Here is a 20,975-nt window from a genome sequence, read left to right on the forward strand (position 1 = left end):
TGGTTCCCTAAAAACACAGAGTTTTCTCTCTCACTGACTTTTAAGACCTACAGGATTAATTTAATAAGACTATGTGATTGGCTTGTGCTTTTTGCTCCCCTTCTTTTCCCTTAAGGGATTCTCTTTACTTGAAGAACGTGCATGGGAGCTGGGGCCAGGGGACAGGTACAGGACCAGATAGTGGGAAAACTGCTCGGAGTCTAGACCCTGCCCCTTTTTTTTTTAAAGTATATTTTTATTGATTTCAGAGAGGGAGAGAGAGATAGAAACATCAATGATGAGAGAGAATCATTCATCAGCTGCCTCTTGCACGCCCTACACTGGGGATCTAACCCACAACCTGGGCATGTGTCCTGACTGGGAATCAAACCATGACTTCCTGGTCAGCACTCAACCATTGAACCATGCCGGCCCTGGGTAGAGCCTGCCCTTTTTTAAATTATTATTATTATTAGTTCTCTGCTCAGTGGGCCAGATCCTCGTGTACCAGAACCTCAGCTTCCCTGTCTGTCACACAGGGGCAGTCATCTCTGCTCTGCCTGCCGTGGCATGAAGTTTTCCGTAAGGATAGGCATGAAAATTGCTTCTGAATTCTATATGCAGCGTAACTGATTTTATTGAAAGGTGCTATTTGTTGTTTTGACACCGATGACCATTTCTCTATATGAAGAGGCAGCTGTGTGACCTTGAGCAGCTTTTTAATCTCTCTGACTCAGTTTTCTCTTTTGCCATGGAAGAGGAGCCCAGAGAGTTGTTGGGGGGATAAAGTGAGCTCCCGCGCACAGGCAGTGCTCAGATTTAACATGCTCCTGTGATGTGGTAACATACATTTCTCTCACCAGCTTCCCCAGAATTGAATAGCTCAGCCCTGTTGCCACTGTATCGCTTAACTGTGACAACCAAGACAACTCAGCGCACACACCAAGGTGAATCGAGGTTATAGAGGCTTAGGATTAAAAACAGTGACATCAGTTGCAGACACGCAGGATCACTTTAGCACTCTCCACCCATCTCCACCTCAGGGACGTGATCGCTATCTGAAAAGGTGGACTGGTTTGAGTGCTCATGCAGCTGCATAAAGATTTTCTTTGCATTGTACAGTCTTAGTGCTGTGTGGTGGTTCTCTCGTAAGAAATCACCTGCCAGGTGTTCAGAGCTACGGGCTTGTCCTCTCAGGCTAAGGAAGGGGTATTGGAGGCTGCTTTTGATTCTATGCCCCTTTCCTCAAATTCTGGCCTTAGAAGTAGCCTGGCATCCAATCAGCTTCCTCCACCTGATCTTCCGCGGGGGCATCTTGACCCACCCCATCCTGAACGGTGAGAACTGAACGTTAAATCTTCAGGACTCTTGTGATTCAGTTGATGCTACATTGACAGTTTGAAATAGGCCATGGTGGGAATATTTATTCCATGGAAATTGGCAAACTTGACAAATCAGAACTTTGCCCCACTGGAGAGCCAGTGTGTTTTGCACACGTTAGAATCATGAAATTTTTGCCTGCAGAGGAACCTTTAGTCTCCCTCTCTCCTCTGTTCCAGTCTCCCTCTTCCTCCCTGCCTCTCGGGCTGGTAGAGCTGGTTTCATTTATGAGGCAGAACTGAGAAAACCATGTTTAAAAAATTGGAGATACTGCTGTTAGGATAATTATGACTTCCAAGGTGGTGCAGAACAGCTAAGGAAACTTAGCATTCTTAGGCTTATTTGCCTTAGAGACAATCACTCACTTTAACCTTAAGTTTAGGAACATCTGATCTCAGGAGAGAGCTTCTGTTGATGTACTCTCTCTCTTTTTATTTTTTTATTTTTTAAATATATTTTATTGATTTTTTACAGAGAGGAAGATAGAGGGATAGAGAGTTAGAAACATCGATGAGAGAGAATCATCGGTCAGCTGCCTCTTGCACACCCCTACTGGGGATGTGCCTGCAACCAAGGTACATGCCCTTGACCGGAATCAAACCTGGGACCTTTCAGTCCCCAGGCCGACGCTCAATAACCACTGAGCCAAACTGGTTTCGGCTCTCACTCTTTTTAAATAAATGTGTTTTTATTGATTTTGGAGAGAGGAAGGGAGAGGGAGAGAGAGAAACATCAATGAGAGAGAACCATCAGCATCAATGGGCTACCTCCTGCACGCCCCCTACTGGGGATCGAGCTCACAACCTTGGGCACATGTCCTGACCAGGAGGTGGCCTCTTCGTGTGTGGGTTGATGCTCAACCACTGAGCCATATCAGTAGGATATGATGATGTGCCTCTCTTATCTGATCTTTCTGGTGTCATGATGGAGATTTTAGCCCTGTTTGGTTTTCCTGGTTTAAAAACGTGGTGATCCAACTCAGGTCACACAAGCCTGAAACATAGCACAGAACAGAACAACATGCTACCATATGCCAAGACCCGTTTGGCTCAATGGATAGAGCGTCGGCCTGGGGACTGAAAGATCCCGGGTTCGATTCCGGTCAAGGGCATGTACCTTGGTTGCAGGCATATCCCCAGTAGGGGGTGTGCAAGAGGCAGCTGATCAATGACTCTCTCATTGGTGTTTCTAACTCTCTATCTCTCTCCCTTCCTCTCTGTACAAAATCAATAAAATATATTTAAAAAAAAAAAAAAAAAGAACAACATGCTACCATAGCAAACATTCCTTTTTTCCCCCCCCAGAATGATTTAAAGAACTAATATATATATTTTTTCTAATTTATATTTTTAAAAAAAGACATCAAAGTTTCTTGCAATCAGGAGGTTGTATTTAAAGCCTTTTTTATGTACAGTAGCTGATTTTGGTGTGCAGAGTTGAAATTGGGGAGTTCTATGCAGGAATGCTGACTGCTGGGAGCCTCACCTTTCATTACAACAGAACCCCGAAACCAGCTGCATTTCAAAACCTCCTATCTGGGCGACTTATCTGGGCTTTGGCCTTGAAAGGAATGTCACCCTCCTAATATTTGTTAGACCAGTGTGTGCGCGCATGTGTGAAGGAGCGGCAATTTCTCCTGTTTGTTGCCAGTCTTCAGTTTCTCTTCCAAGGGGCTGTGCTTGTGTATATTTCATATATACATACAACTATTTTTACAGGGAATGAAAAAGAGCCGAGTAGATGCAAAAAAAATGGGTCCTCTCAAGCTGGCTGCCCTGAACGGACTCTCGCTGTCTCGCCTGCCTCTGCCGGACGAGGGGAAGGACATGTCAGCCAGAGCCACCAATGACGAGAGGGTACGTACCAGCGGGCCGGTCCCCTCCCCGGCTGACTGCTAACGCGCTGCGTGTCTGCTTCCTGAGATCCCAGAGCCTTTTCCGACCCTTTCAGTGATGATACATGAGTGTTAAGGAATTTTGTGATCTGGACCTCAAACTTGGGGCAAATTGATAGCTAATGTCTTAAGGCTAGAATGTTTTTTTTTTTTTTCTTTTTTCTTTTTTCTTTTCTGCATGTTATGCTTTACCTTCTTCCAGCCATCTGTGGCAGTCTTGGTTTTTGATGGCTTTCAAGTTAAAGAAGAGATCTGTAAATGCCTATGAGAACACACAGGGAAGAAGGCAGATGTTGCTTTGATTCCACTGAAAATTCTCTCCAGAGCAAAGGATTACTGAAGCTTTCAGAACTTTCTTGGCGACCACGACAGACGTGAAGCACGCCAAGCCAAAATGAATGTGCTTCCCACTGGGTCCTGGAGATGGTTTCCAGCATTTACCCCTGTTTGCAGTTTTTTATATGATTATACGTTATAAGATTGAGGCATGCGTTCATTGATATTGGAATCAATGATCCTACTCTAGGAATACTGACTTCCACGGGAAATTTCCTGTATCATAGGGATCACAAAACTGACCCTAATTTAGAGAAAATGAATCCACAGATTGCGTTAGGCCAGTTTTTCACCTTTAAGCGGAACGCTTTTGCCTTTGTTTCTCACCAGTAAGATTAATGCATTTGCTCTTGTTATGGCTTGGTAAAAATCTAGCTCTGGTTTCACCCAGAATTTTTACTTGAAGCAGCTGTACAGCCAATGTATAGCTGTGCCTGTGACTTTATCCTTGTCGTCCCCCGCTTTCTGTTGACAGTGTAAAATTCTGGAACAGCGGTTGGAGCAGGGAATGGTGTTCACAGAATATGAAAGAATCCTCAAAAAACGGCTCGTCGACGGGGAGTGCTCAACGGCCCGACTCCCCGAAAATGCAGAAAGAAACCGATTCCAGGACGTGCTTCCCTACGACGACGCCAGAGTGGAGTTGGTCCCAACCAAAGAGAACAACACCGGGTACATCAACGCGTCCCACATTAAGGTGAGAGGAGCGTTTACACTGACGAGCAAGACGGGAGTCTGTGAGTTCAAGTACACGACCTAGAATGACATTCATGCTTGTATTCTGAAAACACCTGTTTTCCTTTTAAATTTCTTTATTGATTAAGGTATTACATATGTGTCCTTATTCCCCCATTACCTCCCACCTCCCTTTCTTGCCCCTCACCCCCCTGTTATCTGTGTCCATTGGTTAGGCTTATATGCATGCATATGAGTCCTTTGGTTGATCTCACCCCCTTACCCCCACCCTCCCCTACCTTCCCTGAGAAAACACCCAGGTTTTGATCCACTGGGGCCATGGTCTGCAAACTGAGGCTCGAGAGCCATATGCGGCTCTTTGGCCCCTTGAGTTTGGCTCTTCCACAAAATACTACGGCCTGGGCAAGTCTATTTTGAAGGAGTGGTGTTAGAAGAAGTTTAAGTTTAAAAAATGTGGCTCTCAAAAGAAATTTCAGTTGTTGTACTGTTGATATTTGGCTCTGTGGACTGATGAGTTTGCCGACCACTGGGTTGGGAGAACTGTGTTATGTGGTTAACTAGGAAATCCAGACGCCCAGGCCAAGTAGAAAGTGTTTACAGAGTCTGAGCCACCTTCACTCTGGCCTCTCGCTGAAACCCTCTGCCCCCAGCAGTGTAATCAGGACTCGGAGCGCTGACTTGCCCAATTTCAGAACTTTGTCTTTCTAAATCTGAAGACTTCATCCGCTGCTCCTGAGAGAATCTGTAAGCTAGACCTGGTCTTTCCTCACTACCAACCTGTGTGCATTTTTATGTAACAAAAGCGTCCAGTTTTTTAGTGTTTTCACCAAAGCTTTTACTGGAAGTGGTGCCGTCTGCTCTCTTTGCACACTCCCCGTCATCGCTCTTAAACAGTGTTTTGTTCTTTGAAGAGGCAGTGCCACCTTTTCCCCGGAAACAGTAAAATGTCATTGAACTGGGGCAGCCTATTGCACCCATTAACATGGAAACAGCGATGGTTCGCAGGAGGGAGAGAGGAGGCCAGCTTCTCTGTCTCCGTCACTCACACCCTCCTTCCTGCCGGCGAGGGTCAGCCCCCTTTGCGGGAGGGAGAGACGTCCTCCCGGTGCGTGAGTGAGTCAGGATCTGAGGTCAGGCGCTGTTTACTTCCTTTCACCTTCTGCTTAGTTTGCAAGTGTCATTTGGGGAGACCAGTTCCACACGTGCAGCTTTCCAGCGACCTGGTGGTCTGCCTGTGAGCGGCACACCCTTGGTGGGGTATCTGCGCATGTGCTTCTTACTATGTGGGCACAGTCTGCTTAAGAAGCGAGCCTGGCCCTAACCGGTTTGGCTCAGTGGATAGAGCGTTGGCCTGCAGACTGAAGGGTCCCAGGTTCGATTCTAGTCAAGGACATGTACCTTGGTTTGGGGCATATACCAGGGGAGGAAATACCTATATACATATACATATACATATACATATACATATACATATACATATACATATACACACACATATACACACACAAATTTAAATCCTTCTTACACATTTTAAAAAATATATTTTATTGACTTTTTTACAGAGAGGAAGAGGGAGGGATAGAGAGTTAGAAACATCGATGAGATAGAAACACCGATCAGCTGCCTCTTGCACACCTCCAACAGGGGATGTGACTGCAACCAACGTACATGTCCTTGACCGGAACCGAACCTGGGACCCTTCAGTCTGCAGGCCGATGCTCTATCCACTGAGCCAAACCAGTTTCGGCTACATAAATTTTTAAAATATATTTTTATTGATGTCAGAGAGGAAGGGAGAGGGAGAGAGAGACTGAAACATCAATGATAAAGAGAATCTTTGATCAGCTGCCTCTTGCATGCCCCCTAACAGGGTATCGGGCCTGCAACCCAGGCATGTGCCCTGACCGGAAATTGAATCATGACCCCCTGGTTTATTGGTCGATGCTGAACCCCTGAGCTACACAGGCCGGGCGGCAGGCAATATTTTTATTTTAACTTGAGAGCTAAGATTCAGAGAGGTTCAGCAAATTGCCCCGGGTTGTATAGATATTACGTGAACTCATAGCAAGTTTATAAAGATGTCAAAAGTGGAAATTGTACTAACAAGGAAAAAGAATAAGATGAATGATTTAGTTCACTTTTTGGTATTACCACAAACAAATGTGTATACATGCCTGTGTACATACGTGACGTATGCACAGTCATTTTTTAACCTTTCCTCGCCTCAGGTCTCTGTCAGTGGAATCGAATGGGACTACATTGCCACGCAGGGCCCGCTGCAGAACACCTGCCAGGACTTCTGGCAGATGGTGTGGGAACAGGGAATTGCCATCATAGCGATGGTGACAGCGGAAGAGGTGAGTGCTCATTTCTCTCCATCGGTGTTCTCCGTCTCCGATGAGAAGTTATGGTCGGTCCTGTGGGGATCCTGACGCTCGGAGAGAGGGGCAGGTTGGGAGAGCGATCCCGCGCCTCGGCGTGCTGTCTCTTGTGTCGCTGGGCCTTGCGTTGTGTTCTGACTGTCCGTGCGTGCATCTTTAACAGGAGGGCGGAAGGGAGAAGAGCTTCAGGTACTGGCCGCGCCTTGGTTCCCGGCACAACACCGTCACCTACGGGAGGTTCAAGATCACCACCCGGTTCCGCACGGACTCGGGCTGCTACGCCACCACCGGCCTGAAGATGAAGCACCTGCTCACGGGGCAGGAGAGGACCGTCTGGCACCTGCAGTACACGGACTGGCCGGAGCACGGCTGCCCCGAGGACCTCAAGGGGTTTCTGTGTAAGTGTCCCCGCTGCCAGCACGGCCCCTGCTGGGCTCTGACCTCAGCCACGGAGAGGAAGGCCTGTGCTCCTGGAATAGTTCCGTTATGTTGTCTCGTATTAACTCTGGGCTTGTGGTTTTTTTTTTTTTTCATATATTTTTTATTAATTTCAAAGAGGAAGGAAGAGGGAGAAAGAGATAGAAACATCCGTAATGAGAGAGAATCATGGAATGGCTGCCTCCTGCACGCCCCGCACTGGGGATGGAGCCCGAAACCTGGGCATGTGCCCTTGGCCAGAATCAAACCCAGGGCCCTTCAGTCCGAAGGCGGACACTCTATCCACTGAGCCAAACCGGCTCAGGTGGGCTTGTTTTAAAAGAAAAGATTTTTAAGTGTTTAGGGGAGGCTTAGCAGGACTTTTTAATTATTTATTTTGTTTACTTTTATTGATTTCAGAGAGGAAGGGAGAAGAGGAGAGAGATAAAAATATCAATGATAAGAGAGAATCAGTGATTGGCTGCCTCCTGCATGTCCCACCCTGAGGATCGAGCCCACAAGCTGGGCATGTGCTCTGACTGGGAATTGAACCATGACCTCAACCATTGAGCCACACCGTCAGCTAAAAGAAGTTTTTTACGTATAACGTGGTGGTGAGTGAAATTCGGTGAATGAGTCTTGGGGAGTTTTTCCTCGCTTCGGTTTTGTAGGTGAGAAAACGGGAGGCCAGGCGGAGTCCGAGCTCATCGAGACCGCACTGTCCGTCAGTGGTTGGGCCCGCTGACTGGCGCCCTGTGCTCGTCCGGAGTCCTCCCCGCCAGTGGAGGTGATCTGCAGACTGTCAATGTGATCTGCCTTATACCCTGAATGTTTCTCTATCTCATTGATACTTCACAGCGTACCTGGAGGAGATCCAGTCTGTGCGACGCCACACCAACAGCACGAGTGAACCCAAAGGCCCCAACCCCCCGCTGCTGGTCCACTGCAGCGCGGGCGTGGGGAGGACCGGCGTCGTCATCTTGTCCGAGATCATGATCGCCTGCCTGGAGCACAACGAGGTGCCTATTTCCTCCCTTTTCGGCGTGGGGAGAGGTGGGCGCAGGTCCGGGGAGAGAGGTACCTCGTTATCTAACAGCCCTTTCTGAGCGAGGTTCCTTGGTGTGTGTTTTTCCCCACAAGTAGGAATTTTTTTTTTTTTTTGTCTCAGATAAAAGTCTGAATTTTAATTTTATTGATTGACCTATTTAAAAAATATTTTTATTGATTTCAGAGAGAAAGGGAGAGGGAGAGAGAGATAGAAACATCAGTGATGAGAGAGCCCTAGCTGGTTTGGCTCAGTGAGTAGAACATCAGTGGCCTGAGGACTGAAGGGTCCTGGGTTTGATTTCAGTCAAGGACACATGCCTGGGTTGCAGGCTTGATCCTCAGAAGGGGGCATGCAGGAGGCAGCCGACGGAGGATTCTCTCTCATCATTCTCTCTCTCTACCCTTTCCCTTCCTCTTTAAAATCAATGAAACATATTTTTAAAAAAATGATGAGAAAGAATCATCCATCTGCTGCCTCCTGGGAATCAAACTGTGACCTCCTGGTTCATAGGTCGATGCTCAACCCCTGAATGACGCTGGGCGGGGCACCAGTGGGATCCTGGGCCTGGGGGCGCATGTGCATCAGCTGGTTCTCCTTGAGCACCTGTCTGAGCTGCAGTCACTCTTCCAGAGCTGTGACCTTCCCCGCCCAGCTCCGTGAGTTCTCCCAGATCCAGCGAGGGCTTCTTGCACGTTGACTTTTCTAACACCGACACCGGGGAGCAGATTAGTAGACTGGGGAGCAGATTAGTAGACTGGCCAGCTTTTCTGTGTCTTTATGGACCACTTCTTTCCTGTCATCTGTCTGCACCTCTCCGGTCATAATTTCCATCATTTGGTGGACCTGTTGCTGCTGAGAGTAAGAGGTCATCCGAATCTGATGGTTGCATTTTTTTTTTGTAAAACCAACACAGAATGGACGAAGCAAATAATGGTTGTAGCCTTTACAAAATTCAAGCTTCAGCCATGGTCTGCCATTGTTTGACCAGGGAGCACGTTTTATCTCCATGTGAGATCCATGCCATGGGAGTTAGACAGGGTTTGCCCTGCACATGCTCAGTAATCGGCTTGGATGTTCTAAGTGCAACGTCACGTTTCTGCAGGTCTGCCGGCTCACTTCAACAACACGATCCTTGAGGCCATCAGATGTGATTTTGGTTCCTTGAGTTCTTGTGATTGGTTTTTACCAATATTTCCCCTATTGAACAAGGCTGGTGCTTTCATATCACACCCATCTTCCATAGGAAATGGATCAACCACTTTCTCCTTGGCCCCCTTGTTGCCGCCTTTCATAGGGTATTTATTCTTTTTAAAAATATATATATTTTATTGATTTTTTTTACAGAGAGGAAGAGAGAGGGATAGAGAGTTAGAAACATCGATGAGAGAGAATCATCGATCAGCTGCCTCTTGCACACCCCGTACTGGGGATGTGCCCGCAACCAAGGTTCATGCCCTTGACTGGAATTGAACCTGGGACCTTTCAGTCTGCAGGCTGACGCTCTATCCACTGAGCCAAACCGGCTTTGGCAGGACATTTATTCTTGCCGACCGCCATGGTGTGCTTCGTAGAGAACCAAATGGTCCTTGGGTTCTCTTGTTTATCTGTGTGTTGTTTTGGTAGAAGATGCCCAGGTAGACGAGTTAGGAGGTTGACCATCTCCTACCCCAGTAGTCGGCAAACTCAGTCTGCAACAGAGCAGCGAGCTGAGTTTGCCGACCACTGTCTTAACGAGGTTTGTGCTAGGACCCAAACTCTCCCTGGGGGAGTGCCTTCCGCCCACCGCTGCGTCTCTCCCTCTAGGTGCTCGACATCCCCCGGGTGCTGGACAAGCTGAGGCAGCAGAGAATGATGCTGGTGCAGACCCTGGTCCAGTACACGTTCGTGTACAGAGTGCTCATCCAGTTCCTGAAGAGCTCCAGGCTCATCTAAGCTCCCACGGCTGCGGAAGGGGACCCGCCCCCGTGAAGCGTTTACCGTCAGGACAGGGCCGGCCTGAGTCACACTGAACCCCCCGACACACGTCCACGCAGCAGGCTCGCTGGGGAGCCAGGTCGGTGCGGATGCCGGCCCCGAGGGAGCGTGATGGCTGCGGGGACTCCCCTGGGACGACGCCAGAGGTGGAGGATTTGGTGTCCAGGGAGCGGCCCTGCCCTGGTCTGTCCGATTTGCAGCACTTGCACACGTTTTTGGAGACTGTGTTTTCTAGACAATTCTATATTTTACTGGAGCTATGCTGGGCAACTCTGGCAATCATTAACAGGCATAGATTTCTATCTTAAACAAGGTTTTGCTAATGGAATTTTATTTCATGACTAAAATATTTTGGGGTTTTCTTGTTGAGAAACCAAACTTTTCCATGGAGAAAAGCCACAAAGATGAGTGGTTCCTTTGTAACTTTGTATGTAAAACCGTGTTATTATCTTTTGATATTTTTAGAAAATAACCTTGGGTACTTAACAGTTTAGTTACCAAATCCAACGTACAAGAAGAATCTAAAAGTGTTATTTTGGAATATGTAGAAAGCATTATTATATTCAGAAACATTTTTTATCCTAAAAAAATTCATATATTTTTTACCTTCTATATTTTCCAAATCACAGTTTGACTCATTAAGGTACGGAAACGAATCAGCTAAGGGAAAGCTGTGAATGAAGGCACGTCATTTTTAAATGGAAGAGAATGATCAGATTCACTGCTGTTTTTTTTTTTTTTCCTCAGTATTATTCATAAACCTATAAATGAGTTTGCTTTTGTTGGTTGAAAATGAAGTGAAATTGCGCAGGTTGGGTTTAAGCTCTCTTTCTTGGTTTAAAACAATACACCTGGGTTAGAATACGTGCGCTGCTTTCCCGATGAAACGCTACCAGGAGCAGGGGCCGTGGTTAGGAGGGGCTTTGGAAGAGATCGGGAGGAAGAGGATGTAGGGTGCCTGGAACACGAGGACGTGTAGAGTCAGTGCAGGATGGCAAATGCAAGATGCCTTTGTTTTCACAAAAACGCAGTATTATCTCTCCTCAGACAGAGGCGCTGGGATGGGGAGGGGGATCCTGGGGGGGCGTGGGGCTGACCCCCCAGGGATGGGTACTCCCAGGAAACCCCAGGCCTGTCAGTGTCAGAGACCACTTGGGCTCCCTTGGAGTTCTTCCACCGCAACCTCTGTTCTTTTTTTCTTTTTTTAACAAATACAATCAAGTTAATATTATCATGGGAAGGAGCCTTAAAGAAGCTTCCTTTTCTTTGGGTTGAAAGAAGAGTTAGTCACAGTTTTACCTCATCTCCCAAGACCACAGGCCAAACGTGTGGGGCTAGCAGAGGTCACTTGGTGTTCAAAGGGTGCTTGAGATTTAGCTTCCCTGTCCCCTGGCTTCACCCCTGAGGTCAATGTTAGCCTCTTGGCTACTCCTCCCCAACCGCACTGGGCAGGACAAGGCTGACTGGGGGGAGAGGGTCACCTCTGGCCCAGGCCAGGGCGGCCCGGTCGCAGTGGGAGTTTAGGTTCGGACTCATTGGTACGTTTGGCCGAGAAGCCATCCCTTTCTTCCTTCCGAGGCTGCTTCTCCAAAATACAGTTTCCAAATTATTCAATCTAGGGCTATTTCCCCAAATGTCAATATCCAGGGGCGTTTCCGGTCCCTGTGTTAACTCCTAAAGCAGTTGGTACTGTTGTGACCACTGAGTGTATTATCAGCTGTGGGACAGGTTTCCTTCATACAGCATGGACCTAACTCCGAGTTACCCAGAAAGCAACCATGTGAGAGGAGAATTCCGAGGATGTTAGTGAAAAGGAATATTGGAAGTGAGCACATTTGTCACGTAGGAACAAAATAATTAATTTTAAACCTGACATTGTTTTTGAGAGCCCTGTTTAAGGAACAGTAGACCTAAGTGTAAACATTCAGAACGAGCTCTGCAGAAGAATGGAATGGATGAAACTTTAAAAAAAAAAAAATATTTTATTGATTTTTCACAGAGAGGAAGGGAGAGGGACAGAGAGTTAGAAACATCGATGAGAGAGAAGCATCGATCAGCTGCCTCCTGCACACACGCTACCGGGGATGTGCCCGCAACCAAGGTACATGCCCTTGACCGGAATCGAACCTGGGACCTTTCAGTCCGCAGGCCGAAGCTCTATCCACTGAGCCAAACCGGTTTCGGCGAAACCTTTTTTTTATGGTGATGTTTCCCATCTCCACACAGTGTAAAAGACAGAAGGGTTTCTGATGATGTTTTTTTCTTCCATGGTAGGTTTTTAAAAAATTCTTTTCTGTCAGGTTGAAATATTTTAATGTGTCCCACTGGCAAGAACATAACGTAAGACAAAATCTGAAGAGTAATATATGGTATGTTTGTGTTCCTGTTGTCACAATTTGAATATGAGAAAGTATGAGGGCCGAATTGCAATTTGAATGTCACGCTCACGATGTTGCATGTTTGACATAGCTTTTAAGACCATGTAACCTTTTGTCCCTTTTGAATTTTTAAATTTTTCATTATAGTTTGTGAATATGAAAGTATTTCTGAATAAAAATACATCTAAATTATAGACTCTGCTACAATGTGATTTTCAAGAGCGAATTCTCAAACATTGAGGTGTCATAGCTTGCCTTGTCTGAATTGAGGGTGCTATTGTCTGCCAAAAGTAGGCAGTACTTCAGTATCTTCATGGCTTTTAGTTCCCTGATATTGTTAATTTTGAATCAAAATGACCAAAGTGTACATTTCTACAAAAGTAGGTTACAAATGAGTGCCTCTCGGGGGGTCCATTTTGACATCTCTGGCATCACTTCTTGGTTAGTTAGAATATCACTTGGAATGTTCATTGCAGTCATTATCATTACTTTTTCCTGGAACATCTACTCTGAAGCGTTCAGAAAGCCCTAGGAGTTAGCCTTTCAAACCTTTTGGCAGGATTAAAACAGAAGCTGTACCTGTGCTTCCATAGAATCTTCGTGAAGGAGCAAGGTCTGGGCAGAAACTTGGAGGATGGTGTCAGGTTGTAGGACAGACTGATGACAGCATGGCCAAGCTTTCATCATTGGGAGAAAGGTCATTTCAAATGGGTTCATGTGTTAATGTTCATAATTTTAAGAAAATATATGTTATATATAAAACTATATACGATTTAAAATCTAAAGCTGGAGGTCAGCTGCAGTGTAAGTGCAGATTTAATGGAGATTTGCATGAACATATGGAAATAAGACAGCATTTACTGTAAATCATTTTAAAAATCAGACTAGAAGGTGTTTTTCAAAAGGAACTCTTTTGGCTATAAATTTAGGGGATTTGCTTCCATCAAGATTTCTTGTGGAACAAGCTAAAACGATAGCTTCCCAGTTTAAAGTTTACTTTAAAAAATGCAAATTGGAGGGGACTCTTTTTTTGAGCTGAGGAGTGCATTTTGAAAATAGAGGAAATGGTACATTAGGAATTTGCCTGGGAAAATGTTCCTCAAAAGAACACGAGTTTTTCAAATTCTTAGAGATAATCTATTTACCCTCGTGTCTACAATGGGAGAAAAATGAGGCAAGATCAGAAGTCCGGTTGTTAAAAGTTGGTGTGTTTGGGGAGGGTGGACAGAGAATTTTAGAGAACTTGCGAAGAGGTCCTTGGATTGTTAAAGTGGCATCATTTTCTGTACATCACTGCAGGCAGTTCCCAAATAATGATTATGCTCTCGAAGTTCCGATGTATGTTGAATTACTGAGATGTAGTAATATTTCCCCTTATGAACAATACTTGGAGTGTTAACTTTCTTGGTTTGTCTACCCTAAGCAATTTTAACTACAGGGGCTCTGAATGGGAAGCAGTGGTACAGAATCCCCTGACCACTATGGGTACTCCAAGGAAAATATACAGCAGTTTTCTCCTGCTGCTCCCTGGTGGTGAAACAGAGAAAGGGTTCTCTGTGTCTGCTTGGTAGTGGGACTGAGCCTCAGCAAGCAATCAAAGTCAGGCTGATCGGTATCTCAGGAGGGACCTAACATACTCATAAGTGAACACCCCATTGTTTGTTCAGAACCTTGAGTGGCGCATGAAGGGTAAAGAACAGAATGGGACCTAAGATGAGGCGAGCGGACTGGCTCTGAGGTGGGGCAGGGGTGAGGTGGATGAATTGGCAGTACAGGCCCTACCTTTCCTGTTTCCACTCACAAATCCTTTGGATTGTCACTAGCATGAAATTGGAAGTAGAGATGGACCAAGGAGGAAGCTTACGGTACAGCACCCAGCTGAGGAAGCAGCAGTTCCAAGGCAGTATTCCCATGTAAAGGACAAATCCAGGTCATGTGTATGTAAATTAGGGTCTGGCTGCACATCTTATTTCCAAAGATGTTTAAGTCACCTCAATGTATTTGAGAAATTAGAATACTTAGTTATAAAAAAACTAGAGTAAATCTGAATTGTCTCCAATATGTTGATAGATTAGAAAGAATAACCATATACATACTGATTTTAAATTGTTTTCATATTATAAATAAGTACAAATAAATGATAAAAAAGGAATAATTGTGTTTGAACTGACAGTAGAATGATATGTATGGGTGACACATGGTTCCAAGTTTTTGAAAATTATTAGGTAAATTTTCTGATCATTATCTCTAAATTTCTGTTAAATAACTTGTGGTGGGCAGATAAAAGAACCATTTGAAATCTCTAAGACCCATTGGCTCAGAATCTGATGTTGTACCCATCCTGGCTATAGCCATGCATGAAATCTGCAATAAATACGCAATTTTAACTGGACTGAGAGGTGGTTTTAAACTGTGTAGAAAGACCATAACTTTATTTCAGTGGTCACTATTGACATTTTAAGCATCTATGTGTATTTTAAATTCACATTTTAAAAGCTTGGAGGAAATACAACAACACTACAGTTCTCACCTTTATGAACAGGTCTATACTACCAGAGAAATTCAGAGGGTTGGATTACCTGGGTTAGTCCTAACGTGAATCTGTTAGTGTTTAATTTTTGTGGTAGGTTGTTGATGAAACCAATTCAGAGTTAATGATAACTGGCATTCCATTTCTATTTGCTCATATATCAGCTGAGAAAAAGTGAACAAATAACTGGGGAATATAAGTTCGGTCACTCATTTTTCCTAAGAGTACAAACATTGCAGGTCAAACTGCTGTCATAAATGCTAAGAGACTGTCCAGATGTTTTATCCTAGAAGTTTATTAGAAATCACTTAAATGATTGGACCATTGAATGAGACAGATCTTGGGTTACTTACTTTACAGTGATAGTTATTGAAATGTAGTAATATAATCATAGAGGTAAGTCTCCTGAAAGGATCTAATGGTTTTGTAGTTTTATTGGAGTAATACCAGTTCAATAATGGTTCAGTCCAACAAATAGCCTGAAAAAAAATAAATGTTCTCCAGAGGAGAAAGACATACTTCCAGACCAGACTTAATAAATGCAAGATGAAAAATAATACAAAACTTTTAAACCCACATGAGTTAAACAAAAAGGTGAAAGGAAAAAATATGATAATTTGTAATAACTTTTAGATTGGTAGACCTCTAATAGGTGTGTTTGCATAGTTTGTTTTATGGCACAATAGAGAAATTAAAGTAGTTATTGTATAGGTATGTTTCTTAATGTTTTTGAAAAATGTGCTAATGTCAGTTAGACCATCTCCATATTAGAATTTTTTAGTTCTATATTCAAAGTAAGCAACTTAATTTCTTTTTATTTTATTTTATTGATTTTTCACAGAGAGGAAGAGAGAGGGATAGAGAGTTAGAAACATCGATGAGAGAGAATTGTCGATCAGCTGCCTCTTGCACACCCCCTACTGGGGATGTGCCCGCAACCAAGGTACATGCCCTTGCCCGGAATCGAACCCGGGACCTTTCAGTCCGCAGGCCGACGCTCTATCCACTGAGCCAAACCGGTCCCGGCAGCAACTTAATTTCTTATAGAATTGACCTATTATACAATTATCAGTATACTCAAATTCTAACACACTGAAAATGAGGGAAAATATTTGTTAATATATTAAGACTTTTTAAAAATATATTTTATTGTGTTTTTACAGAGAGGAAGGGAGAGATATAGAGAGTTAGAAACATTGATGAGAGAGAAACATAAATCAGCTGCCAGGTCCTGCACATCACTTACTGGGGATGTACCCACAAGCAAGGTACATGCTCTTGACTGGAATATATCCACTGAGCCAAACCAGTCAGGGCTATATTAAGACTTTTAAGAAACTTGGATACACAGTCAAACCTTACTCAAAAGATTGATTGTTATTGGGCCACTGAAATAGATTTTTCCTTTTTACTGTATTCTCAAGTATTTTTTTATATAAAAATATAAAACATTTAGATTTTTATCATGCAATAGAGGGAGATATTCTGAATATAATTGATGCTGTTTAGTTCAGATGAAGAATTACTCTGTAACAAGCCAGAAATTTGTTGTATGTTTTTGAGTTGTTAGTAGCTAAAGCAATCCAACCCCAACCCACAGTAAATTAAGCAAAGCATAATTTAAAAATAAACATTTAGATACTAGCAAGTCTATTTAAATAAATATTGAAACAGAGGTTAATATGACTTAATGGCCTTTAAGAAACAAACCCAAAATTTGGAGAAAATTTGTATGAGTACATTTTCTTAGAAAGTCGCCTGTAATTCAAGCAATGCACGGAAAATTCCACCTTTTTGAAATGGTACTATAAATTGTTGTATTATAGTTCAAAAAGCAATTTTATGTGGTGTACTGTCTGGTGATAAAAATGTAAAAATGTATAATCCAAGCTTAATTCTTCTAAACTGTCATTGGCTTTTTACAGTGTGTACATTTAATGGGCATATGAGTTTAAACAACTGATATATGTGAAATAGCCATAAAATAAACATTGAAGCAAGATATGATTTGTGTGAATATAATAGTGCAATTAAAGCTAACTTGCCTATTATTCTCATTCTAGGTCTTACAGCAAAGAGGCATATAATTATTATTTCCCCATTGTTTTTTAAAAATAATGTACTAGTAATAAATGTTTCGTTAAGTAGTTGCCAATCTGCCATCACATGTCTCCACAGAAATTAATCACTTACGAGTAGAATGCATTTACCAAAATAGCCAGCTTCACGAAGGACTTTGTGGAACAATTAATATAGTTGAATAAATTATGCACTTATATGCATCAACTTCCCAACAGGTCGCCAGAGCTCCTCACTGGGGAACTTATTATTATCTGTGAAGTCCACTTTGTGTTTTGGTGAGGTTGTTTCTCACCCAGCAACAGCAGCTGGGAACTTGGTAGAAATGCAAATTTTTGAGGCCCATCCCCGATCTGGGAATTCTGAATCAGAAACTATGGGATGGGCCCCGCAATCTACCTGAACAAGTTTTCCAGGTGATTCTGGCACATTAAAGTGTGAGAACCACTCCTTTAGTAATAACAGATCTAGAATTTAAATTGGGGTTCAATATAGATCTTAAGCTGGGGTTTATTACATAGCCAAGCTATAACTTAGGGGCACTAAAGTTTATTTAGGGACTTTTTATTAGGTTACTGGCATTTACAGTTGCGGTAGGCTAGATAATGGGCCTCCAAAGATGCCCGTGCCCCTGAGGTTGGGGATGTTACCTTCCATGGCCGAGGGTACTTTGCAGGTGTGATTAAGGTTCTTCACTTGAGGTGGGGAGCTTGTCCTGCATTCTCCAGGTGGGCCCACTGTCATCACAAGGATCTCTGTAAGGACTAGTGAGATGAAATGTGATGATGGAAGCAGAGGTGAGAGAGAGCTGAAGATGCTACACAGCTGGCCTTGAAAATAGGGGGAGGGGCCACAAGTGAGGGATGCAGGCAGCCCCTAGAAGCTGGACAAGGCACAGAACAGATTCTCCCCTAGAGCCTCCAAGCAGCCCTGGCAACGTCTTGATTTGGGGATTTCCGACTTCCAGTACGGTAAGGTAACTAACTTCCCCCCCCCCTAAGCTACTATGTTGTCATAATGTCACAGCAGCAATAAAACAGTATATACTTCCTCTCAGGAAAATCTTGATGGTAAACTCTGCTATTTTTAAGATCTTGAAAGAAGTAGGTGAATATGAAGTGTGAGTCAATGTAGCAGACTGCTTCCCAGGACAATACTAGAGGGGAAAGGTGGAGAGATGTTTCTGCTTCAAGAATTAACTAAACCTTGGCAGCACCTAGTCCACACTCTTAAACCGAGGCCTAGGCAACCATTCTTGGCAGGTTGTCATCTTGTCCCATCAAAGCTGGTTTTTTTTCTGATTATCTTCACTGGGGAAAAAAGTGACTTTTAAAAAGAAGGCTTCTCAGGAAGATGCTAATTTAAGTCATTTAAATGTGAGTGAATGAGGAGGTGTTGAAGGACTGGGTGAAAGAGGTGAGAAAATATAGATTGGTAGTTACAATATAGTCACGTGGGTGTAAAGTACAGCTTAGGGAATAAAGTCAATAATACTGTAATCACCACAGATGGGGCCAGGTGGGTACTGGAAATATCAGGGGGAACGCTTTGTAAAGTATATGATTGTCTGACCATTATGCTGCACACCTGAAACTAATACACAATATTGAGTGCAAAGTGTAATTGAAAAATAAAACACCTATTTAAAAAGAGAGCAGCAGAGGGGAAATGATATTCTGAGCAGACAGGAAACACAAAGGCTCGGAGAGAGGCCCTCTGCATGTTTAAAGGCTAAACAATTCAGGATGCCTGGGAGAAGGTGGCAGGAGGTACGCTGGGTAGGAAAACACGACATATAAAAAGCAAAGGCCCGGTACTTTATCTTTTTATCGAGAGGAAACCCTAAAGGGTTTATTTTTAAAGATGGGTTTGGCATGGTCTGCTTTATAATAATAGCAGCAGCCTGTACTTAACTCTCATACAACTGATTTTTAATTGTTGCAGCCCTGTGATGAAGGCTCTGTAATTACCCCCTTCAACCAATTGGGAAGCACCCAGCTTATTAAGGTCACAGCTCATAAGAGTCAATCATACCCAGGTGAAGTGGCTTGCAAGGCTCACTCATCAGGCCTCTACCGATCAGAGTTGAGATGGGCTATGGGTGAAGTAGATTAAGATGTTGCCTGAAGCACAGCTGGCATGACTCAGTGGTTGAGTGTCTACCTACAAACCACAATTGATTCCTGGTCAGGGCACATGCCCAAGTTGCGGTCTGGATCCTCAGTACGGGGTGTGCAGGAGGCAGCTGATCAATGATTCTCTCACACCCTTAATGTTTCTATCTCTCTCTCCTTCTCCCTTCCTTTCTGAAATCAATAAAAATATATTTTAAAAAAGATGCTGCTTGAAGAGTTTAAGCCAGTGTTTCTCAAACTTATTACTTTCTACCTTTACACAGCTTTGCTATATCCAAGAACCACTTTAGGTATTTCTTTCAACCAACTTTTCTCTAAACTTAATTAAAAAAAAAAAAAAATATATATATATATATATATATATATATATATATATTATTGTTTTTTTACAGAGAGGAAGAGAGAGGGATAGAGAGAAACATCGATGACAGAGAGAATCATTGATCAGCTGCCTCCTGCACACTCCCTACAGGGGATGTGCCCGCAACCAAGGTACATGCCCTTGACCGGAATCGAACTTGGGACCTTTCAGTCCCCAGGCCGACGCTCTATCCACTGAGCCAAATCTGTTCCGGCTAAACTTAATTTTTTAAAGAGGAAACTTGGGAATAACAACAAAAAAAATTACTCTAACAAAAGTCAGGAAGGCCCACAGTCCCACAGAAGAAAAGCTGTGCTACAAAAGTCAGGAAGGGCCACAGTCCCACAGAAGAAAAGCTGTGCCCAGAGTTAGAGGCCAAAGAAGGTGGACATGTCAAAGCAGGCAGCAGAGTAGGTCTGGGGCTGGGCCCAAAGGTGGGGAAGCAGGAAGATGGTTTCTGGGAATGTCTTACACAAGATGGCAGCTCCAGCCACGGGAGGAACTGTGAGCCAGGGCAATGAGTGTGAGTTAGTTGATGGCTAATGAGGTGAGGGGTTTGTCAAAGGTGTGGCTGGGACTGTAGAAGGAGCCTGTGGGCTGAGAGAAGGATGAAGTCCAAGAAGTTGGCCTAATTCCTTTCCTTCATCCTGAGAGGGATGAAAAATGACTGACAGGGACACTCAGGCTGGGAGCCAAGAAGAGGGTTGGGATATTTTAGGAGGTTTAAGAGGATTTCAAGAAGGGGAAAGGTTCCATAGAGGGCTAAGGGGAAGAATTCCAGATGTTAAGACCTGGGGGGACTGGGGGTGATGGGGACCGAGGAAGGGCTATAGCAGGGTGACTGGGGCACAGACGTTGGAATAGAGGGTTGGGTGCACAGCCCCATCATATTGTACTTTGCAGTTTGTCCCTAAGCCTGAGTCCTGAACGTAGTGGAGATGGTCAGCTTTCCGAGATGGACCTGTCATCCATGTATCACCAGAAATCGGCTCTAAAATGTCCATGGTATGCACACTACCTTTTGGGAAATGCTGGTGTGGGCAAAGGGTCATAAAAAGCCCGAGTTAAAGAATGGGATACTTGGAGGCCATTGCTAAGTTTCTAGAACATTTGAGCCATTATTCTGTTTCATCTTTTTATCTGCCAGTGCCTAGGCACTCAGTCAATTACGTTATTGCAAGAGGTTGAAAGACCTAACTGGAGATGAGTCTCCTGAGACACAGTATTAAGGACCCCATTCATGAGCTACAATGGTAAGGGGAGGGTGTCTGACAGCAGGGGTGCTTTTCTAGGCAGTGACAGACTGTTCTAGCTCACTGGCAACTAGAAAGGCCTTGGGTTTTAGATATTACAGTTGAGAAAAATAAAAAATAAAAAAAGGAAGATA

The 20,975-nt window shown here is 44.0% G+C and overlaps 1 protein-coding gene across 2 annotated transcripts in view; it reads left to right on the forward strand.

Moving 5' to 3' along the window:
* Positions 1 to 13,813, forward strand: part of PTPN21 (protein tyrosine phosphatase non-receptor type 21) — a 69,026-nt gene extending 55,213 nt beyond the window's left edge. For both annotated transcript variants that reach the window (XM_084883812.1, XM_084883813.1), the window contains exons 14-19: positions 3,078 to 3,215; positions 4,065 to 4,286; positions 6,514 to 6,642; positions 6,830 to 7,064; positions 7,942 to 8,102; positions 9,935 to 13,813. In XM_084883812.1, the coding sequence (XP_084739938.1) occupies positions 3,078 to 3,215; positions 4,065 to 4,286; positions 6,514 to 6,642; positions 6,830 to 7,064; positions 7,942 to 8,102; positions 9,935 to 10,063 (1,014 nt within the window). In that variant the 3' untranslated portion in view covers positions 10,064 to 13,813. The remainder of the gene's footprint in view (positions 1 to 3,077; positions 3,216 to 4,064; positions 4,287 to 6,513; positions 6,643 to 6,829; positions 7,065 to 7,941; positions 8,103 to 9,934) is intronic.
* The last annotated feature ends 7,162 nt before the right edge of the window (positions 13,814 to 20,975 follow it).

The sequence above is a fragment of the Pipistrellus hanaki genome, assembly GCF_964339955.1.
Source record: "Pipistrellus hanaki genome assembly, chromosome: 1".
NCBI lineage: Eukaryota > Metazoa > Chordata > Mammalia > Chiroptera > Vespertilionidae > Pipistrellus > Pipistrellus hanaki.